Raw genomic sequence first — 23,123 nt, forward strand, 5'->3', positions numbered from 1 at the left:
CATGAGGACCATGAACCACACACAACCAATCAGCCATGAAGCCGTCTAGACAGCAGCCTATTTAGTGCTTTGAATCAGAGCTTCTAACAATTATTTTCTATTCATGGTGAAAAAAGCTTTGTGAGCTGCAAGATGTGGGTTGTTGCTGTTAAAAGCATCAGCTGCAATCAATAACGGCCAAATGTGGTATTTTCTTATTTCTCTCATGCCCCCCCCACACACACACAACATTCTTGTCTTTATGGTGGTCTAGACATGTGACTCGGATAAAAAAGGCTATTGTGTCTTGTGAGTGAGAGGTTAATCCTTCATAATCTCAAATAAGTTTCATCTCTCAAGGAGACTGTGTTTCCTTAGTGTTGCCTGGAAATACAAGGTGAGAGTTTTGGCCTATCACCTGACGGCTGTATCTAAATTGTGTGCTCCGACTTATGAACGCGATAAAGTAAATTGAAGGCTAGCATTAAAATAAGCATTATATTTAAAAAAAGCATGTAACATTGAAATGAATTGATAAACTCTTGATTACTTTTAAACCCAGCAGACTCTTCTGTTCCTCTCAAAGACGTCATTTTAAATGTAACTTTTTCAAAGTTTTCAGACTGTGTTGAACATTAAGGGACCTGTCTTGCACAAATGAGGAGCACATTAAGTAATAGTTTGTGGCTCTCTTTTACTTCCTTCTTCTTTTTCCCCCTCAAACGTTTTGAGTATATGTTGGTGTTGTAATGCAACTAAATTTGGCTACATTTATTTCACACAATCATACTAACAATGCTACATTTATTCACCAAAACGTTACTATTGTGGAGCATGAAAGTTTATCTATTCCTGACCTTGAAAACAGCAGTTTGACAAAACCAACTCAAGGTCCACATAGTAGCCTTTTCTGGAACTTTCAAATGTGTAATACAGTCTTCATCAGCAGATGAACGGGCTTGCAACAGATCCATCCAAATCAGCAAAGTCTGATTAAGTTTCTGATTAAGTTTTTTTTATTGATAAAGTCTGTGTGATATGGTTGCATAACTTTTGGGAATAATATTGGAGAATTACCAAAGTCCACAGTATGCTTTCTTTAAATAAAACTAAACTCTTCAGTGGGCATGTGTGGTCCTTTTGAAATCAATATTCATAATTATGGTAAATATGCAGGTATTTTGTGTGTTGTGGCCATTTGTAACTTATTATAGTTCCTGCTATAAACCTTCTAAAACATAAGGAGTTATCAATTATATCCCTTTGCAGCTACCTTCTCTACAATATTACAACAGACCAAAGTCATAATTGTATAAATTTCCCACTCAATGGCAATATTTTTCCCCTTTAAAGGGGTTCACCAGCAATTCTGTAATACATTACATAGAGTGCTGCTAACCATAACCAGTTATCTAATCTTCATGTGAACAATCAGTAGAGTGAAACTTTAACAAAAATGTACTTTTGTCAAAACGAACAAAAAAACACAACAACGTTTTACAGTGAAAACCTTTATTAAGTGTTGATATATTCTTAAAGGAATCTCGTTAATTGGTCTAAGTTAACCTCCTCAATATTTGATAATGGTTTGGTATCTATATAGAATATCTATTTACACAGGAACATATCCACAGGTGATGCTGGGACAGGCTTTACTAATCCATTACCACTAAAGTTCACTCCTCAGGCACACCAGTCACTATACATAATACTCCATCTCCATCATGTTACCCTGTATGTCCCAACAAAACAAAGCGAGGAAAGGGAGTCAAAGAGAGAGAAACAGAAAGAGAGAGCTGGAGACAAAGACAGAGATGGACACATTTAGCTAAACAGCAGGACCGTTGTGTGTCAGGCTGGCATATTGGTTCTTTAGGCCAACTGTTGCACACAACACATTCACACCAACACTCACAGATGTGCATGCACTCACACTCACTCAGACACCACAGACCTCCCTACTCTCACACACACACACACACACACACAGCAGCTATGAGTCCTGCAGCACACAGTCCTAACAGCCTCCATCACAGTGTAGATACCACAGACTATAAAATATCAGATTTCTTCTCAAACTGAAGCGCTGTGCAAAGTTAGCTAGCAGGGTATTGAATGAATTTAGTTAAAACATCTTTAATATTCACTGTACATACTTTTTAATACAAGTATTTTTCTCTTTTGGATGATAATATTCTTATAAAATATCTTAAATATCTTTTTTTCTTCTAGTAAATGAAGAGGAACAAAGGGGTGTGTGAGCAAAGAAAGAAACTAAAACTTTTCATTTCATTGTCAAACTTTTACAAATGAAACACAACAGATTTACGTCAACCCGATATTATCTAAAAGTGAGCAGTTAGTTTCTTCTTTTCACAAATAAAACATGACACACATTCTGACGGTGGTACACACAGCTAAGTGTTAACATAGTTTAATACTTGTAATTACAGAGCTTGTAAATGTTTTGTTTGAATGTACTGTCTGTGTGTTGAGTCGTGTTTGTGCATATGAGTGAGTTGGCGCGTGCATGTGTGTGTGTGTTTGTGTCTGTGCTCATATACTGCAGGTGTACAATGTCAACCCTGTGCCTTCTCGGGTAGGTATAGTGGGTAGTCCATACATTTCTCAACGGAATAACAGTCTCTGCCCCTGCCATGGTCTATTCAATGTTGTTGAAGGGTGAGGTCTGTAGACACATTGGGATGAAAGTACATCGGTCTCCATCTTAATGCTGGGGAGGATTTAGGGACTGCAAGCAAAATGGATGGGCTTTGATGGTAGGCTACACTGGGGGTTGTGGCAGGACAATGTGGAAGGCAGGCTGGCTGTTTCCATAGTATTCCTCTCCTTCACAGACCTGGATGGCCTCCCTCCTCCAAGCTGATGTTGAGGGTTGACTGGTACTTCATGGAGAGAGAGAGAGGGAGAGAGGGAGAGAGAGAGAGGGAGAGGGAGAGGGAGAGGGAGAGAGATGGTGTGTTTGTATGTCCTGAAGGCAGTGGTGGAAAGTAACTTTATGCAAGTATAAAGCAATTCAGTACAATTTTGAGGTCCTTGTACTTTACGTCATGCTACTTCAAACTTCTACTATAAACAATCTAATAATGTAATAAATAATGTAATATAACGTCACAAAGGCTATTTTCTACTTACTAAATTCATGATAAGCTCATACACTGTAATATGACATTGTTTATTTAGATTATTTTTTAGATTAAGCAAACCAACAGTTTAAAGTTAATAAAATTAGCTCAACATCAACCAGACATTAAAACGCCTCCTACAAAGTAATATATCAGCAATAGCGTAGATTGTAAAATGTATTTACATTCCATGGTTGTACATGTCTATTAAATATGAAGAAAGCAATCACAATGTGCATGATGGCTTACATAATGCCATACAATGATTACCATGTACATAGATGTTCAAGATGTTGATTATGCTTTGTCTACTTACCTACAGATTTGGTTAGGCGTTGCCTCCCTCTGCAAAAACACTCAGTAAAATATAAAACTGCCACAACAGGTTCTCAAGGTCATGCTATTATTAGACTTCCATGTTCACACATGCCAAACGCATGCATCCCTCACAATGACTGGTTATATTGCACACAAACACCAGTAGATGGCACCAGGGATGAGCTGATAGATAAAAGACTATTGAGCTGTGTTGAATTATTCATAAATGGTAGGAATGGTACGTCAGTACAAAGTGAGGCTGTTTATTGAAAGGTAAACAGATAATCCCATTCAAGTTTTCTTTTACTGTGAGATTGTCTTGAGATCTTTCGTCTTGTCTTATCTCATATTTGTCATTTGAAGGTAGTTTGAGATAACAAAATAAAAATTGCACATATCTCATCTGCTGCTTGTATGACTGATATTGCCAGCTATGCACAGATGATTACACATAACACCATGATGATGTTATATGGTTACTTCTATCATAATAAGAAAGTGGTATTCGAAGTGTCTTCTGCCACTTTAAAATATATTTTATATTAATAAATGTATATATTTTCCTTAATGGGTTGTTGGTTGGCCATGCCTGTCTGGTTCCTTTACAAACTACAGTGCACAGACAAACTAATCCCATTTCCCACTGGGAGACATACCTAGACCCAGACTTCTTAACAGTACTTCATACATGTGATAGTAATGCAGACATTACATATGCACACCAGTGACCCAGTACAAGTAAATCAATTGAAAATCCAGGGTTATCTGTTTCCAGTTCTCGATAAATTTACTGTGTGTGTGATAATTGTGGGGAAATATTTATGATTTCACTTAATTAACTCCAAGAATAGAAATATAGATTTTATGAGAAAGGTAACCTAATGATTAAAGAAGCTGTCCTACACCCAAAATAAATTATGTATTACATCCCAACATACTCCTGGAGTGCTACTGTGAACTCAGCTCTGACTTCCAGCATGGTGCACAGGCGAAGAGTGAATTTCCCAAAGGAGATCAATAAAATATCACATTTTATCAGATTCGATATTCTCACCCTTGCTCTCAGCCAGCAGCTCTTCTGTCATGAGTCCGTCTTGCCGGTTCCCCAGGACAAAGGCCAGGAAGGAGAGGATGAGAGCGTCCAGGATGCCCATAATAGCCAAGATGTAGGCCCAACGCACTGAGCAGGCTCCCAGGCTGTACTTGTCTGTCTGCTCTCCGCACATCCTCCGAACCTCGTCACTGTCCCAACCATCGGGGTAGATCATGCAACCCAGCACCAGACAGACACCTGGTGAGAGACAGAGAGGGGAAGAAAGGGTTAAAGAAGGACAAGAGAGTGGGCAACATTAGGAGGAAAAGTGGATGAAAGAGAGGGAGGAGGAACAAAAGGTACGAGCAGAACAAAAATGAGTGTGGGGAGGAAAGTGCAGTTTAATAAATGGATAATCAAGGATAATGAGATTTTGAGGGGAAATGAGAAATAAAGAAGTCTATGGCCGAATATTCTCCTCTCTGGCGATTTTGCTGTGTTTCTATTGCATTTATCACATTGATTTTCATTCCCTCCCTTCGGTGTCTAGACACAATGAGTGCAAGTGGAAGAGCCGTAAAAACAGCAGTAAACAACTGCAGCGACAGTCAAAGCTGGATTATTAGAACCTGTAGCTGTTCTGATATGAAATGTCCTGAAAAACTGCCTGGGATTTACTCACATTCACATAGTTTACTTGTTCTATTACAAAATCTCATGGATGTCTCTCCACCTCTTGTGTTATAAATAGTGGTAATATTAGATTTAACTCGCTGCTTCTCATTCTCAGTATTTGGCCAAAGGGCACAATCTCTCTCATCTGTAATTTGGTTCTCTCTCATCTTCTGTTTGAAAGAGATTCTTCTCTGAGGTGATGCTGCGGCAGAATAGCGCAAGAAAAAAAAATGAAAGCCCCCGAAAGCTCTTGCAGCCTTTTCTCTTACTCTTTAGACTTTCAACTAAGCTCTCCTCATTCTCAGTTTTTGCCCAAGGGGTAAAATCTCTCTCATCTTCAATTTGGATTAGGTTCTCCTTTGAGGTGATGTTGCAGCAGAACAGCAGATGACCTGGAAAAATAAGCTGACTGCACAATTATCCCCAGTGCATTGCACATTATTAATAGAGCAACACTCCCCACGTCTTTATCCCCCCAAACACTTGCTTGCAATGTTTCCTCCCTGAATGCGGATTTTGGCTTTTGTACTTTATTCTAGTCTACTAATCATGTAATCTGCATTTTTAAGGACCTGCATGTTGCTTATACTGGCATACTGTTTGAAATAGAAATGTGTGTGTATTTAACTTGCTTATTATTGACCTCATTTGTATCTTCTATCTGGCTTCTGCACAGTCTTACAACCAAAACTGAGAACCATGCATATACTGTCTTTTTTTATGCATACACAAGCAGCCCACGCATACGCATGGAAGCGCTCACACACTGCAGTCTGTTACAGTAACGCTGCAGTCTTTAATAGTGCCGAAAGACGTCAGGAGGTGTTGAGAGACATTTCAGTGAGAGAAAGTAAGTAAGAGGGAAATTACAGAGCAATACATGCGGCAGACAAACTGCATACCTAACAGAGCAGAGTATCCTCTCGACTCCTCCTCTACCTTCCCCCCATGGCTCTAACTGTCATAACACATTCACATGCACACAGAGGTTCAGAAAGCAACGACTTATTCAGGCTCAGATGGACAGATGGAAGAGTACTGCAGTGAAATGTTCTACTTCAAGCATTTCTATTAGGGCTGTGTGTTGGCAAGAATCTCGCGATACAATACGAAGGATGAATCAGTACAAATGAATCATTGAATCAATGTTTTGCATTGGAATGATTGTTGGAAGAAGAAAGAAAATTCTACAGTACGAAACACAATATATTTCCATTGTGATACTGTGAGCAATTTAAAATCTAATCTTAGGATCGTATGAAGATCCTAATACACTCCTAATTTCTATGCCATTTGGAACAGAACATGTTATTTTACATCGCTATGAGAGTAAACAGCATCTGATTAAGAAACATACATCATTGTCATCTACTGTCACAGGAACATTAAGGTTGGACTACAGCCCTGGTTTTATGACGGACTAGAGTTGTTGCTGTCTCCATTGAGTCAAGCGACAGACCCTTTTCACTCGAGAAAGACTTCACTTGGCGTTGCAGGTTCTGATAGGACTTCGCCTGAACCTATGTCACTCAGCACAGCAACTGGCTTTATACAGTATAGCGCCACCGCCTGTGAAACGTCCTCCAGAGTCCAGTACATGATTCAGCTCCTGCGTGAGTGTCACTGAGGCTTTGACGTACATTGTGACAAGTGACAGCGAACAGGTCCACTTCTAGCTGCATCAAATGAAACCAAATCTGTGTGCCTGTCCACATCTCGCTAACTAGTCTCCACTGACATAAACAGTAGTTGACTGTGTCTACAGATGCAGTCAGTGCAGAAGAAAGGAAACAAAGCTGCCTTGGTTTGTCCTTGAATTATGACTCTCTGTAACCAACGTTTTTAAAGTCCACCATAGCTGCAAGCAGAAACAAATCTGTTGGTCGAGTTTGCACTGATGTAGTTTTGGTTTTAGAACTTTATTGTTTAATTTCATATTAAAAGTTTTCTGTCTAAACCTGCATTACACGTTGTGAATATGAATATAACATTGATATATTGTGCGTTCCTCCCGTTGTGTGCAGCACACGGAAGATCCATGTTTGTTTGTTTTTTACCGCAGTGAAAATGTTTTTATTTAAAGGCTAAATGCCAACAAATATGCAAAAATATTTTATTGGATACAAATATATGAATTTAGGAAATTATTAAATCTATCTTTTTTCAAATTTTGCACTTTAAACTGCTTAGTTGTTGTATTGTCATTGGAAATGTTTGGATCACATGAGTCAATAACAATCCTACGCAGCCACTGCTGGAATCTAAATCTAAAAATAATATAATATTATTGGCTACCGAGCCTGTTTGTAACAGTCACGATAACTTCATCTTCACTTCGCCTGTCTCTCTGTTTCGTGTGTGTGGAGTGGCTAAGCCCTGCCCTTGGGGAAACAGGATATCAATGATCATGTCAAACTGTAACAGCGGCGCTCAGCAGCAGCGGTGCCCAGAATGAATATAAGGGTGATTAGTGTAGCCTAATCTTTATCTGCAACTGTGCCGAAAGGCCATGTTCAAACAAAATAACTAGACCCGCAAAATAAAATCTATACAAATACACTAATATGAATATGAAATCAAATAAAACAATAAGACGTTTTTAACAAAGATAACATTATAATAGAACTGACTGTGATGTAGCTCTGTGAGGGGGAGCTGTCCAGCCTGAGGTGGTTCTGAAAAGCTGAACTCATCAGTCCGCTGTCATGTCATCGGGTGACCTAAGGGTGAAGCTGTCCTCCAGTGGCCATTTGGAGAATGGGCAATCCTGAATAGTGGTGAGTTGATAACAAATAACTATTTCAACTCGGACGAATGAGATTCTACCAACCGTGCTTCTCCCAACAGCATACATGCTAAGCAGATCACGGGGTTTTATGTAACAGCTTCCACTGAACAGAAAGAGTGCCATGGCAGACCAAATACCATTTGATATTTTGTGAGTCAATACACATTTATTTTCTCTCTCCCTCATGAAGCATTTACTACAAAGGTATAACAAAAGCTTTTCCAGATCCTTCTGGGTATCTCTGGCACGCATTCGGCTCGGTTCAGTGCCATCATGAATATTACATTGAAACTCAGGAGGAGAGAGAAGAGGCGCACACTGCTCTGGGGCAGGTGAAACAGAAAGAGACTGAGAGTGCAGGATAAAGAAGAATAAAAGAGTTGTGCACCGACGAATGCTGATAGCATCAGGGGACGGAGAGCAAGAGATACGAGAGTCAAAGAAAAATCTGTCACAGTCATGAATGCTATAAATCATCTACGCCTGTTTCTACAGACGAACGTCTCTGAGGGATGCACAGGCCAGGATTATGCCACATATGCTGCTCCTGTTCCCAGAAACAGCTTGTGGGTAGAGGAGGAGCACATGTCCCCTCTAAACACTGTTACAGTAAACCTGGAGTCAACTAATCCATAACCACACAACGCAACCCAGCAGGCTGCTTCCAGCATCCACTTACATAATGAGGAGCATGATGAAAATTCAAAACTATGGCACCGTACAGCGTAGGAAGGAAGAATGGTTCACATTAGGTTTTCACACTTACAGAGGGAATCAAAAAACCTTTGATTTAATATCATATCCTAGTTAAAGCTGCTTGGCATTCCTATGTGTTTAAATATTTAAAATACTCTTCTGCATATGGGAATTCTGAATACATAAATAGCATTGAGATAGTATATTAAATATCCTCTGGTGCAGAAATTAAAATACCAGTAGGGATATACTACTGTATAGTGAAAGTAGAAAAATCAACATACAAAATGCCAATCAATACTAAATAAATACATAAAAGAACATATTCAGCAAATTACAAATAACATTTATATTCTGCTATAAGCAGCATTGATGGGCCAATTTACTTGCATGGTGTTTTTGTTATTACCACAGTTAACAAGCCAAACTTGGCTTTGTGTCATCAGTCATCAAAAAAAACACAACACAACATTTGTAAACAACATTATTGTAATGTTGTAATAAATGAAAGAGGCTCGTTATAACACAGTGAATAACAGATTTCGCTTGTATACCCTTATTGCACCTCATACAAGTCATTCTGGTAATTGTAACAAATCAGTGCCCGACATGAAAGTACATTAGTCAGGCGGAGGGAGTGTGTGCATATGTCCTCTGTGCTTATCAGAAGTGATCAACGGAAAATTAATTGTCCACTTTATTCAGGCAGAAATGCCATCTATTCACTGCTTCTTCAATGAATGTGAGGACTTGCTGGTTGTCTTTGTTATCACTGTAAGTTGAACATCTTTTCTGACATTTTATTGGTAAAATAACTAATTCATTGATCCAAAAAATGAACAGAATACTCAATAATATAAATAATTATAAGTCGCAAAAACAAAACAAAAAAAACACTTCACTTTGAGTATCCTGATTTAGCATTTATAAACAGTGTATTTACACTTAATAAATGGTTTACAACACACTGTAATGTCATTTTCTTTTGTATTCCTCAACAACTCCTCCTATGGGTACGCATAAGAGGAGCCTGGTATATAAACAGATACTGAACATCAATAATGTAATAATATCAAATTATTATAGCTAACAAATACTGTACATTAACAAACACTTAAATGCCTTTATAGGTGCTTATACAACTACAAGATGGTGTGTTAAAAACAAATATTAGATGTTGCTAGCAATGCTAGATAGGGACACTTAAAGTTAAGTATTCCCAAGAAAACATTTTCTCATTATCCGTTGGCGTCTGAGTGGCTTCACCCACTCACACTGCAGAGGAGCAGAACTTCATGCGGCAGTCATAAATGGTGTGCTCCAAATCCTGGCAACAGAAATAGCAGCACACCTGACAGAACGCAGCTGTCAGTCGGAGCCGAGACGAGACAATAACTGACGGCATCATCCTATACCCTTTCAGCTGTGCCCTTCTCTCCGTCTCTTTCCTGCTCTCTCTGGAGATCAGCAGACAGGCGTAGAGAGAGGAGAGACAGATTATGATGAGCCAGAGATACGGGGAGACAAGAGAGAGAGGTGGTGCCCATGTAGGGTGCCGTGCTCCAGCCCCCCCGTTTGTGGCCGCCAGCAAGCACCCAGCACCAAGCTAACGTCAGGAGCACTGGCTACCATTATGCTGGAGCCCCTCAGCGGAGCTATTCTCAGCATTTACTGAGCGTTTCTCTTTGCCGCGCACCTCTCTGCGTTTGTCTCTTTCTCTCCTTGGGAACACTGGGACCATGTGAGCGGAAACCTGGACTGAGAAAATGCTTGCTGGCTAACGGCCTCTTTGGTAAGGGGACTGTAGGTAGGGCAGATTAGGTGCGAACAGCTCTACAGGAGAGTCTGAGGGCAGACCAGCAGATGGTACAGAACGGTACGATGGCAGCAGATCTGTCAGAAGCCTCATTTGCTTTTTCCCAAAGAGACAACTAAATCCCATCGATGCCGAATGAATCCCATTGCCTCCTATAACCTCTACGTGTCATTTGCAAGTAGTGTTGATGACCGGAGGTCCAACGTGACCTCCAAAGCAGCAGCTTGATAGGATTTGCATATCGTCTTTGCAGACAAAGAGAAATGAATCACATATACTGTACACTGCATTTGAAATACAAGGGTTTAATCTATCTCCAAAGCATCTGGCTCATGTTTTACAACAACACTGTCAATGCAGTTGCAATTCTGCTGAGTGTGTTTCAGCATGTCATTGATTGCACTGGGTGGCAGATGGAAATACACAGTTATTTCTATCACTTACACATCTGCAGTGCATCTAAGCAGCCATGAAAAGGGATTTGCTATTTTTTAACTCCCACAGTCCTTTGTGGATCGCATTTTCTCTTCTCTAGCTGTGGCAAACTGAATTATACATACACACATCCCAAACTGCTCTCGCTCACAATGTGTCTTGCACACACACACATGCACACACACGCACACACACACACATGCACAGATATACTGGTAAACATGCCCCTCTGAGTAAAATTCACACAGTGGCTCAAGTGCTGAGGATCATTTGTCACTGTGGGACAAATATCGGTGCTGGTGAACAAAAGAGTGTGTTTCCTGAACTGTCAGCCTCTGAATGAGCCCACGGCTGGTAATGTAGCATTTAAGGTAAAAACTAAAAGTCGGCTCAGAAAAGAAAATCGGCACAGACGCTCTGGGAACATCTTAGAGTGTTTATCCCATTGGGGTTTACCCATGAATATGCATAAGTTTGCTTTAATGTAAGAGCTAATTTTACACTCCCACAGGTGAAATAGTGATCTGAATGTGGGCAAAGTCTTACTAGCTCAGTCCAAAGGGTTCGTTGTGCAGTCTTTTCTGTATCTTTCATGAGACACAAAAATACATTATTATGACTCACATCCAAACAGAACAAAATAACAGCTTGTGATTGTTCTTCATTAGTTAGTAATGTAATCTGCAACCCCTAAAGACACGGTTCATCCCCGATGCCTGTTGTCTGCGTTGCTCTCACTAGCATTGAGCTCCAGGCAGAGTGAGACTCCTGCCAGTGCTGAGGCACAGTGTGACAGCCTGGCTGGGTGCTTGGATGACTCATGTTGCTGAGACGGGAAACAGGCAGCCCAAGCACCACACTGTGAGAGGAAGGTGGGAGCGGGAGAAAAAGCCTAAAGTTTTAATGACCGAAAGGTTGGTTCTGCTTGTTTTAACGGTTTGATGTCAAACTAAAATATTTGACATTCTTGGTGCTTTTTTTTTTTTCAAAGCATAACAGATGTTGGAGTTTCCTGCAAGCACTTGAATGCACCAACAACGTTTTTCAAGCTGAAGCATACAACATGACAGAAAGAAACAGCCTTGTTGCTGGAGGAGACCAGCATGTAGTTTATCGGAGAAGAACAGCGCATCCTTTTCTTCATCTGTTAACGGCGGCTGTTGAAGATGATCTCCTACAGAGCTGCAGGACGTGTGCTAGTATTTGTACCTCTCTTCACTCAATTCTTTGTATATATATATAGCTATATATATATATATATTATTTTTTTTCTTAATTATCACCAGTTTTACCTTAAACAACTTTTCAACAGCTTTAAAAAATATTAGTACCAGACAACCAAAGGACCTGAGCTAGTTGGACGTTTTATCACAGTTTCATATCAAAGTTTAGGTTTTTGCCTACTGTCACTGTGAATTACTTTTCACCCAATTTAGGAGAGACTGCATTCTTTTCATCTTTCTCTGCTGCCAAGGGAGCCTGTCCTTTCGATCCTCATTTCAACATGCTTCACGCTCTATAGGCTCCCCAGTGTTTCTGGTATTCTTCTGTTTGCATTTTGCAGGCTGTGTATTATGTTGGCTTCCATAATCATGCCTACGATTGCCCTTCCTTATATAAGTCTCATAACTCAATAAAGCAAATAAGGTTCCTGCTTCAGCTAGAGAGCTACTTCTGTTGGGTTTAAGTAGTCAAGGGACAGGGTGTAAAATGAGACTGATTAATCCGATCTTTCCCATGGCCAGTCCAGACTCTAATGAAGCGTAGGCAGCTCTTCTTCACACTGGCTCTGAAGCCGAAGTCAATGAGGACCAAAGGAAGACGGCCAAAGACAATGACAGTGATGTATCGTGATTACATTCAGATAAATGGGGCAATTAAGAGTGTATGATCTATATAGTGGAACTAAATGGAGTGTGAAAATGTGTCACCATAAGTCTGCTTCTCCCGGGTTTATGGGGTAAGAGAAGTAAGAAAGAGGGTGATGAATGTGAGCTATAGAAACCATCTCCTGTGTTACTTTGTTAGTGTTATAACACATATCAATTCATGTGAATATGAAAATTAAAATGAAATAATAATGAGATACAAGTTAGATTCCTAATTTCACACAGACAGGAGATAAATATTTGTTTAGACAGCTGACTGGCCACAAACTTAAGACAGTTCTCTAAAAAGAATATTTTCTAAGTGTCAGCAATACGGTGGAAAGTGGAGCAAGATACACTTTTAAAACTGACTCCAACTATCTCCCCTGGAAGATGAGGATCATGCTTCTTGAGATGAGCTGTCCGCAGTCCAAATCTATTTCCGCTTCAGTTGCTGGCAAAACTCGGTGTTAGCTGGAGGGGAGCACGAAGCTTCCGGGCATCCTCTGCATCGCGCGCTGTCAACATCTTCAGCAATTCTCTGCACAACGAGCACATGATGCCCACAGCTAACCTATCAATTCAGTTTAAAGGATTAGGAGGAGCAACGAAAGGCTTATTTCATCAAATCATCCGTGTTCTTTACCAGGACAAGCCTTGGAAAAACTTTTAAACCATCTCGCAATGCTGCAAATATTCTTCCCACATGCACATGTTGCATATCTTAGCGTACCTGTAGGGTGCGTGAAGCGCTCTCACTGTTACAATAGGGAATAAAACACAGCAAGAAGGAAATCTTTGGAAATGTAATTTTCTTCAGAACAAGTGGCCTGATCCAAAAAAAAAGAGAATACCGGAAAGGGAGAGGAGGATGCTAGTAATGTGAAAAGTAGTTGCTAGGATACATCTCTAACACCATCTGTCTGTCCATTTGTCTCGTCTATTGGTCTCATCTCATCTTCCTTGACGTGTCATCTTTACAGTAGAAGCGTTGTTTCTTTCTTTTTAAAATCATGCCTACTTTGGCCAAATGATGTATATTCAGACAGCGTGTGTGTGCTCAGACTCTTAATGTCCACACAGACGGCGCCTCACTATTACACATTGATTGAAGTCGGCGTTAGAAAGGAGAACAAGCTGCAAATGCCTCCAGGAGGAGCAGGACATGTAGTAGGAGGGACACGGTGTGCTCTGAAATTATCGAGTGACTACATCTCAAATGATATAAGGCTGACACAAAGAGTGAGACATGTGCCTCTTCAATAAATGTAGCACTTCAGGTTAAAGCAGAGGTGGGGATGCGAAGGTAGAGGGTCTGAGGAAGGGGCAGAGGATTTGAGGGAGGAGTGCAGCGTAAACCGCAGTGAGCAGGCTGGGGGGGGGGCTTATGTAACAGGTCCAGATGCAGCATATACCTCCACAGAGGATAAAGATTGGCAAGGGCCATGAGGATCAAAAGAGACCTTTGAATTATCTATGAAAATACTGGCTTGGCCACCGGTTTAGGGAAGATGGAGGCAAACAGCCGCGGCTTGGGCAGTGCTGTCTTAGGACGTACTGCAAGGCTGCGGCAGAGCACCAACGATGGAGCAACATTTTCAGTGAAAATGTATAAAAATACAAAATTAAGAAAAAGTTATTAAAATGCAAGATTTCATAAATGCTCAGTCCAGAAAACACTTTCGAACATAATGATTCAAGGATCATTTGTTGTCATTGTGAAACACATGCAGTTGTGACCAATTTGCTACAGAAGATAGAAATGACAAAACAAAAACAGTGGTGCATTTAAGTTGCATCAGGAGGAATGCAAACACAGTGTAAGGGCTGGACTGACTACAAACTACTGTAGCTGACAGAAATGAATGTAGAAGAAGTATTCACATTATTCAAGTTAAAGTAGCAACACCCCCCTACAAAAATACAAATGTTTACTTAAAGGAAATGTAGGGAAGTAGGACGATAAATCAGGATACAATTTAAATACTCAAGTACTTCGTAATTAAATGTAGTTAGTTACTTTCCAAATCTGTGCATACAGGAACATGTGCATTACTGTCACTGCAGCATGAAACGTTTTTTTTTTCGTGGGTCACAGTGTCCTTGGCTCCCCATCTCATCCCTCCCCCCCCCCCCCCCCCCCCCCCCCCCCCCCAGTGGAATGAATCAACAGCCTCCCCAGCCGGAGCTCTGGCCCGAGCCAGGCCACTTCTGAGATCACAGGGATTAACTCAAATCTATAGTGCGCACCCTGCAGGGCTACAGGGACACAAAACACAGGGGAGTCATGGTGACGGGTTGGCTGGCATTTAGAGTTTGTATTCCACCGCGCTACACCCAAACTCACAAAGTGCAGGCTCATTAATCATCATTGATTTGTACGGTTTAATGTCCAAAAACACGATCTCAGGCTTCTTAAAGCAGCAGGATATTGCCATCCAGAGGAATCTCTTGCTGTGTTAAAAAGCTATGGTATGTAATTACTGGAAAGGAAAACATGGACAGTACATGCATGTAAATGAGCTTGTGCTTGTGTGGGTGCAATATGTATGATGGTGCGGCGTGTGTGTGAGTGTGTGTGTGTGTGTGTGTGTGTGTGTGTGTGTGTGTGTGTGTGTGTGTGTGTGTGTGTAGAGATCCATCATCCATCCTCTCCTCCTGCTGTCCACCATCAGCAGTGACTGTGAGCTTCATGGGTGATGGTTCCCCGATGCCTCCCACTGGCTATAATTAGATGGTTCAACGGGCTGGATGTTTTTCTAATTACAAAAATGCAGGAGTGGAAGGCTGTTAATGCGGGTGATTTGAAAACACGTTACCTGTGTGGACACGAGGAAAAACTGGCAAGGAAGCGTGATTGATCGTTCTCCGTTTTGTGATTGCAAATGAGACCGCGGAACAGGTGAGACGGGATCAAAGACAGACAACCACTCAGACAGAAAAAGAGCAAAAGAGAGTCAGAGCGATGAGTGTGGAGGCTACTCGACAGATCATTATCTCGCCTGCTGCGAAGGTGCCATGTGTGGATTAGTGCACAAGGCAGTGTTGTGCATTCGGTTGATTTGATTGAAAAAAGGTTGTGGGTCAGCACATTCTGTTTCAGCTCTGGAAAGACCCAGCGAGAATACAGATCGGCTCTGCAATTATCCCGAACCAGTTGCCATCACTTCTCTTTACCATCTGACTGCCACCTCCATGTATACCCCAGACGACCAGTGTGGATTTCAGCCAAAGATTTTCGGAAGTTTTTTTAACTAAGTTCGGCAACAAAGACCACGCCCCTAACACATCTCATTTCCTCCGCATAAATGTATTTAAGCACAACCGACTCACTCACTTCCTCGTTGACTCAGTTTCAACGCCCCTTTCCCCTTCACCCTTCTTCCCCCCCCCCCCCCCCCCATCCTTCCAACCACATCCCTCAACCCGTATCCCCTCGTCCCTTACCCTCCATCCCTTCCTCCCTCAACCTCCTTCCACAGTCTATCCCTCTCAGTTCAACATGCAATAACCCATTTGAAATCCATATCGTTATTAGCGTGGTATTTTCTACTTAGGATTTGAGAGTAACTCTGCAGCGCAGTGTGAATTCAAATCTTAAGGGTAAACAGTTGAGGTCCAGCTGTGATCGGTCACACTGAGTTCAAGTCAGTAAACTCGATGCAGTTAAGATGCAGAAGCTCATTCAAGGATGAATGACAACAAGGCTGCAGAAGTCATTCGAAGATGAAAAAAAGCCCTATTCTGCTTCAAGTTAATATATATTTGTTTTGGACAAACATTTTCTTTGTTTACTACTTTGGGATTATAGCAATTATGGACAAAGCTTAACAGCACTTCATTAAATTAAAGTCAACTTTTTTTGTGCATTTCATTAGAAATGTGTTTAATATATATGCTAATTCTTGCTATAAATTGTTTGGGATTGCTAACTTGAGGACGTTGTAATTCAACAAAAATGCATGTTGTCAAATTAAATAATTAATTAAGCCCTGGGCACTGATGGTCATGTATTAGCATGCAGACAAAGGATGTGCATCCACTATGTCTCCCGAATAAACTGAACGTTGCTATGTGAAGCAGGCACACACACACAGGAAGCAAAGCAAGACTCCGAAGTAACAGAATCGCCCTTTTCCTCAGACAAGCACTAATCTGCTTTTAAGGGCCAGATAGGGTTTCCAGACAAAAGCATGAACTCTGGAGAGCCCAAACACACCTTTCTGGTAACCTGCTGCAGTGAAAAGTGCAGTTCTATGATAGCGGCTCCGTGCTGAGCTCCACCACTTTCCACCTCTGCATTCAACGAGGCTTTAATGGTCCTCTCAGAACAAGCCTCTCAATGGAGCTAATGGACCATGGGAGTGATAGCCAGCTACAGAAACAGAGATAACGAAACAGAGAGAAAGAAAGAGGTCATCCAAAGTCTGAGCTCTTTTATCTGATCCCCTCTGTCTGTGTGCCTACAGACCTTAGACTTCTGTCTCATATGTTATCTCACGGTTTTTGTTCTCTGTATTGTCATCTCTGTTTTTCCCTTCATCTCCCCACTGTCCTTTCTCACCACTGTCAGGCCATACAGGTTTAAGGTTTTGTTGCGTGGATCCCTACAGTTTGATCCACCTTTATCTAATGACAATTTTAACTGAAGGCTCTATTTTCTGTCTTAGCATACTGGTACACACACGCATATATATTCACTCATTTAATAACTTATAGTGGAATTGTACTTTTTCTTTACTTTATATAATATGCATGCAGTTTGAAAGTTGACTGAAAGCAGCCTAGAGGCTCAATTCACAAGATGAGTCCAATGTCAGTAAGGTCAGAGCAGTGATTACTGGTCTACCTAAGTCGTATCTTGTAATCTAGTTTAGATAAAAAACGATTAGTCAATTAATTAGCTAATTGATCAAAAATACAGTTTTGACTATTTTGATACTTAATTGATACATTTTTAAAGCAGAAAGGCCAAATACTCTCTAACTTCAGCTCATAATGGTGAAGGATTGTCTTATGTGAGAGTGAACAGAATATCTTTGGGTTTCAAACTGTTTGTCGGACAAAACGCGTAATTTGAATTAGAATTTTCACCACTTTCTGACAAACCAATTGTCATTTAATTGACCATACAAATGAATCTTATAATTGTACAATGAAATGAGTTAAAGCATTAAACCCTCGCTCCATAGAATTAATCACATAAGTGTATCTATTTTAAAACACACTGTAAGTCATAGGGTTAATCAGAAATAGACTTGCCAAGAGCAGCCCATCAGACGGATGTTTATGTTTAAATATATCAGAGAAACCCATGCAAATGTTCTAAATGTTCTACAGTATCAACCAAAGACATCAACAAAGAAGCAGAGGATGTTTTTGGCATTTTGCCTCCCCTTGAATTCTAAAGCAAACCTTTTTTTATATGAAAGAACAACAACATCCAAAGCCTACACTGACAGAAAAAGACCAAAACAAAAAGAGTGAAAAATAGGCATCTGACCCAGTAAATCCAGGCAGTTGAAAATCAGCCTGTATCGTTCCAAATAGGCCACCCTCAGTCTGCACAGTTGTTCTTCTGACTTTAAAAGCCTACATCTTGCTTTTTCACTGGTGACTAATCTTACAAATATAGAAAATGGCTGGCGACATAATAGAGTATGCAGACGGGGTATAAAACTGAGAAGTAATTATCATTGACCTCAAAGTCTTCTTAGTTAATTGGCGTGCAGACCCCTGACAAACTGCAGCTACAGGACAGGATGGAGACAGAAATGGACAGCACTGTACCCACTGGAACAAGGTCATTAAGAGAAAAGAAGGAGGAGAGGGGAGGAGAGGGAAAGAAAAGGTATGAAAAGAGAGTGGAATTAGAAATACGGTCAGGTCAAAATGAGCAGGAGGAACTAGATGAGATGCACAGAAGAGTGAAATTGCGTGGAAGTAACAGAAAGAGATAAGGTAAAGGAGCTTGTGCGTCATGCATCTTGCTGAGCTCGGTTAAGCGGGGAAAAAACAAATGCTTACATCTGCATGCCATGGACGTGAGCAGATGCACAGACGGAAATAGCTCTGGTGAGGTAAAAGAAGGATACAAGTCCATCCAGGGCAGGATGGACACAGGAGCATTTTTGCACTCAGCTTTCTTTGGCTGCGGCAGACATTTCAAGAGTTCAAACATTTTCTGGTGGTTTGCTTTCTCATCAAACATTCAGCTTTTTTTTTTTTTCACCTGAGCTTCATAGAAAACCTTTTCCTGGAGATGGCTCCACATGCTCTCACAGGCTGACTCAGTGGAGAGGAGCTCTCTCTCTCCGACGGTGTGAATTTGTTTTATGTTGTTAAGTGTTTGTACACAACCTTCTGACCTCAGCCCAAGGGGATTTGTGAAAGCGGCTGCGAGTGTGGCATCACTTAAATTACATATATTTTGCTAGGCATGCACAAATACCGATATCGGATATTGGGCCAATACTTCCAATAGCTGGATCGGGTATAGGAGACAATGGGGCCGATCTATTCAACTCAAATATGTTTATATACTATATACATTACATGCTGGAATCTAAATTCCTGTTGAAGTTTTTACCATTTTGTTGCTGCATTAAATATACACTTTAAATTCTTTACCAAGTTGCTGGTGTACGACTTATTATTCATAAAAATAACAATCAGTTAATTCATATCTCTATATTTATTTGTTACATTTTGTTTTACAAACTTTGTAAAGCTATATTAAAGTGAAGCCATGTAGCCTTACACATAAAGGAATGATCCTGAGTGAGGCATACAGCTCATTAATCAAACACAGGTATCAAATCGGTACTCAAGTATCGGCTGATACCCAAAGCCCAGGTGTTGCTCTTCGTATCGGGACTGAAAAAGTCGGATCGGTGCATCCTTACACGTGGCCAACAGATATGACCTTGATATTGAGTTAGTGTATCGGAAAAAAGCACTTTACTCAGTGAGGCATGGTGGTGTTGTTATATGCTGTTTTTTCATACCATACAATTTTGCAATAACGACGAGGAAAGAACCATATATGGAAAGAAATGTAGCCTTTCTATGAGAAAATGAGATGAGATGTGGCATACCCTTGTGTAGCTAAGTAAAGGGAGCAATGCATAAATAAGTGGTTTCTCATTCCCTTTCTCTTTCTCTTGCACACACACACACACACACACACACACGCCTGTCATTAATCACTATAATATTGATGATTTGTATCTCCCTATCAAAACAGCAGCTGACAGTAAGGGGGCCATTACAGATGCCAGTGGGCCACCTGTCCTCCCCAGTGAAGGCAGCGGGAGTTTCACCTTCAGCTATAAGCGTGATGAAGTTTGACAGTGCTAAGCAGCAAGGCTCCCTCATTAGGCATCTCTGCGCCAGCTTGCTGTGGTCAGGGTCTCTCCTCTTGGCTTTCTCTTTCATCTCTTAGCTACAGAAGCACAAAGCCCGGCGGTCTCCTCATTAAACAGGCTTACTGCATTAATTCAGCCCAGCATAACACACTGAGCTGGAGCCGGTCCAAATAATCCCCCCTCATTTGTGATCGTTGCGAAGAGGAAGCCGACCGCTTCGGCCACTGGGTTCAGCTGAGCAGACGCGATTTTTGGCAACGTTTGGACCACCTTCAGATGACGGAGGCCTCCGCTCACCCTGGATGACATCAGCTCACAGCTACAGTGACAAAATGCTGCCAGCCGCTGAACCGCTGACCTCGACAGTATTTCAACACCCTCAACACCCCTAACTCTATACCCACAAACACACCCACACACACCTGCTGGCAGCAGATAGACTGCAGGTCATTCAAGAAACAGTTCACATTATATTTGGCTGTATTGTAGCTAAACCTCTTAAACCAGCCTTATATCATGCATTAAGTGCATATCTGATGTGGTCACGCAATTGTAAATTCTGCATTATATTATAAAAAAATACGCAGGAGCATCATTTTTGACCAATAATGAAAAGAAATGTGCGCTTTTCAGAGGTTTCATCTGCGCACTTATGTTGTTGTGATGTATTAGGAGAAAAGGTTGTGATGACAAACAAAGAAACATGGTGATAAATAAACATCAAGATACCAATGTCTCTGTATTGATGTATAAAGCACAGACTGGTTAAAGGCACAATACATGTTCCTAATTTAAACAAATGGTAAACCACTGCCTACCAAAATTCAAAACACAGGACTGGAACACTAAATGCACCCATACAACTGTTTTTTCTCCTGATACCAAGTCCCAAACCTCAACTCAGTGAATCTGCCAATATCAATCCGATGCCAGTGTGATTGGTTGGTGAAGTACGCCGATCGAATACAGTACTGTGTGAAAGTCACTGGGATCATTTTCATGTGGAAACATTACACTAAGGATTGCGAGGTCAGTGAAAACTGCAAAAAATGTAACAATGTAACTGATTTGAATAATGACATTGACAAATAAACTATATTTAATGTGGATTGGTCACTTCATGGCCAACACCTGCTCTGGTTATTAAAGTCAGTATCCGGCCTAAGTGGAAGCTGCTATCACTCTCAAAAGTGAAAAATAATCAATGTTTTCAGTTGCAGGTTTATTTGTATCAGTATTTTTTGTAAATGCTATATGACAGGATTTTATTATTTGAAATACAGGAAATTAAGCTGAGAAACTGCAGCTGTAGCTGTACAGGGCCAATGTCCTCAGCACCATGGACAGCCCTGTCTGTTCAGCAGTGGTGGCTGACAGCTCCAGGAGAGATCCTGGACACTGTCTGCTTATCTTTGGCTGCCCCGCACTGACAATTCATTTATCTAATCAACTGATCAATCAACCAGTTTAAGGCTTTCCAAAACGTGTCATACCAAGGACCTTATCAGAAAGAAATTAGGCCCCTTAGACACTTCAGATAGTGTGTCTTGGACACAACATTTAATTTGAGATAATATAGCTTTTAGCTGTGTTTAGTGTAGCTGGGAAGATAACAGTGAAATGTTGTCATATCCATGCTCCCCCCTACATGGTGTGAATACGGTGACAATAAATAAATCCTACTCTCAAGGTCCCCTCCAGCCCCTGTGACCCGCTGTAGGTGCTACTGAAAGGCACGTACCTGATGCCGCTTGCATCCAGCCGCAGATCTTGTACACGGTGGAGGTGCCGAGGAGGAAGAAGAGACTGAAGCAGCCGATGCAGCTGACAATGAGCATCATGGACATTCCAACTAAGAAGGAGGCGGCCTTGAACGCGGTGGAGGGGATATCGGCGAACTCAGTGAAGGTACCCTGGCAGGCCAGTTCTCTGGCGATGCCGTCCCCGACGCAAAAGTGAAAAAGGCCGAAGTAGCCGGCCTGCGGCGTATCCACGCCATCCCCGATCCAGTAAGGCTGCGAGAAGATGATCACGTTAACGATGCCGAACAGGATGGTGAAGATGGCCCACAAAAGTCCGATGACACTGGAGTTGCGGACGTAATTGGTCTGGTACAATTTCGCAGCTTCTGCAGACGGTAGCATTGATGCGGTGGATCCAGGTATCATTTTATGGAATCCCGAAGATTTAAATGAGCGTCGCGATCTGTCCGAGCACCGAGCGAGGACTTGGCGTTTATCGCACGAACCGTTTTACAGAATCATCACCCCCCCAAAAACACACACACACACACACACACACAACGAGAACAAGCGCGGAGAACCTATGCCCGTGCAACTGCAACACAGCAACATCTGTCAGGCGCGATCAACTCGTGACGTCGCATCCTTAAATGCCAGGCGGTGAACGGAGAGGAGGCACAGCGTAAGCGGAGCACTCGAACCCCTGGATGTGACCGAGGACTCTGAAAACTCAACGACCACAGCGGCAGAAAACAAGCTCCCTCCCTCTGGCTCCGTCTAGCCGTCAGACGCGCACATCGCTGCCGCAACGTGCCGCTCGCGGATGCCCTTGGAAAACCTCGAGAAACCTGCGAGCGAAAGAGAGATGTATTATTCACCCCTCGACCGCGGCCACAGAATATAAGATACAGGCGTATCCTCCCAAGCCCAAACAGACTAACAAGCGGTTTGTGCTCCGTCTCTGAATGGGGTCGTGTCCAAACGGAACATTATAGGCATGTACTTACAAATGAATGCAGCCAACCATAATAACAATAATTATAATTAACACAAAAGACGACGCGTGCCCCCCTTCCACGATCATTAAACGGGAATTTTATTCTCCGGTTTATGACAGCACCCTCCGGGCTGCTGGTGATGCCGGCAGTCAGAGAGGGAGGGGCAGTGACGGTGTAGACGCAGAGGCAGCCCGTGATGCGCGTGTCTATTCGTGCACACAGAGGCGCACACCCTCTGGGTAACGCTGCGTCAACAACAACG

The 23,123-nt window shown here is 41.6% G+C and overlaps 1 protein-coding gene across 1 annotated transcript; it reads right to left on the minus strand.

Annotated features, from left to right (window-relative positions):
• Positions 1-4,468: 4,468 nt before the first annotated feature.
• LOC142947908 (LHFPL tetraspan subfamily member 3 protein-like) lies at positions 4,469-22,289 on the minus strand. The gene is made up of 2 exons (XM_076089779.1): positions 21,863-22,289; positions 4,469-4,734 (listed from the first exon to the last, which is right to left on the minus strand). The coding sequence occupies exons 1-2, from the start codon at positions 22,287-22,289 to the stop codon at positions 4,469-4,471; spliced, it is 693 nt and encodes a 230-aa protein (XP_075945894.1).
• Positions 22,290-23,123: the final 834 nt, after the last annotated feature.

Source organism: Anarhichas minor, unplaced genomic scaffold (assembly GCF_050575085.1).
Source record: "Anarhichas minor isolate MPS153535 unplaced genomic scaffold, ASM5057508v1 ptg000011l, whole genome shotgun sequence".
Classification (NCBI taxonomy): Eukaryota; Metazoa; Chordata; class Actinopteri; order Perciformes; family Anarhichadidae; genus Anarhichas; species Anarhichas minor.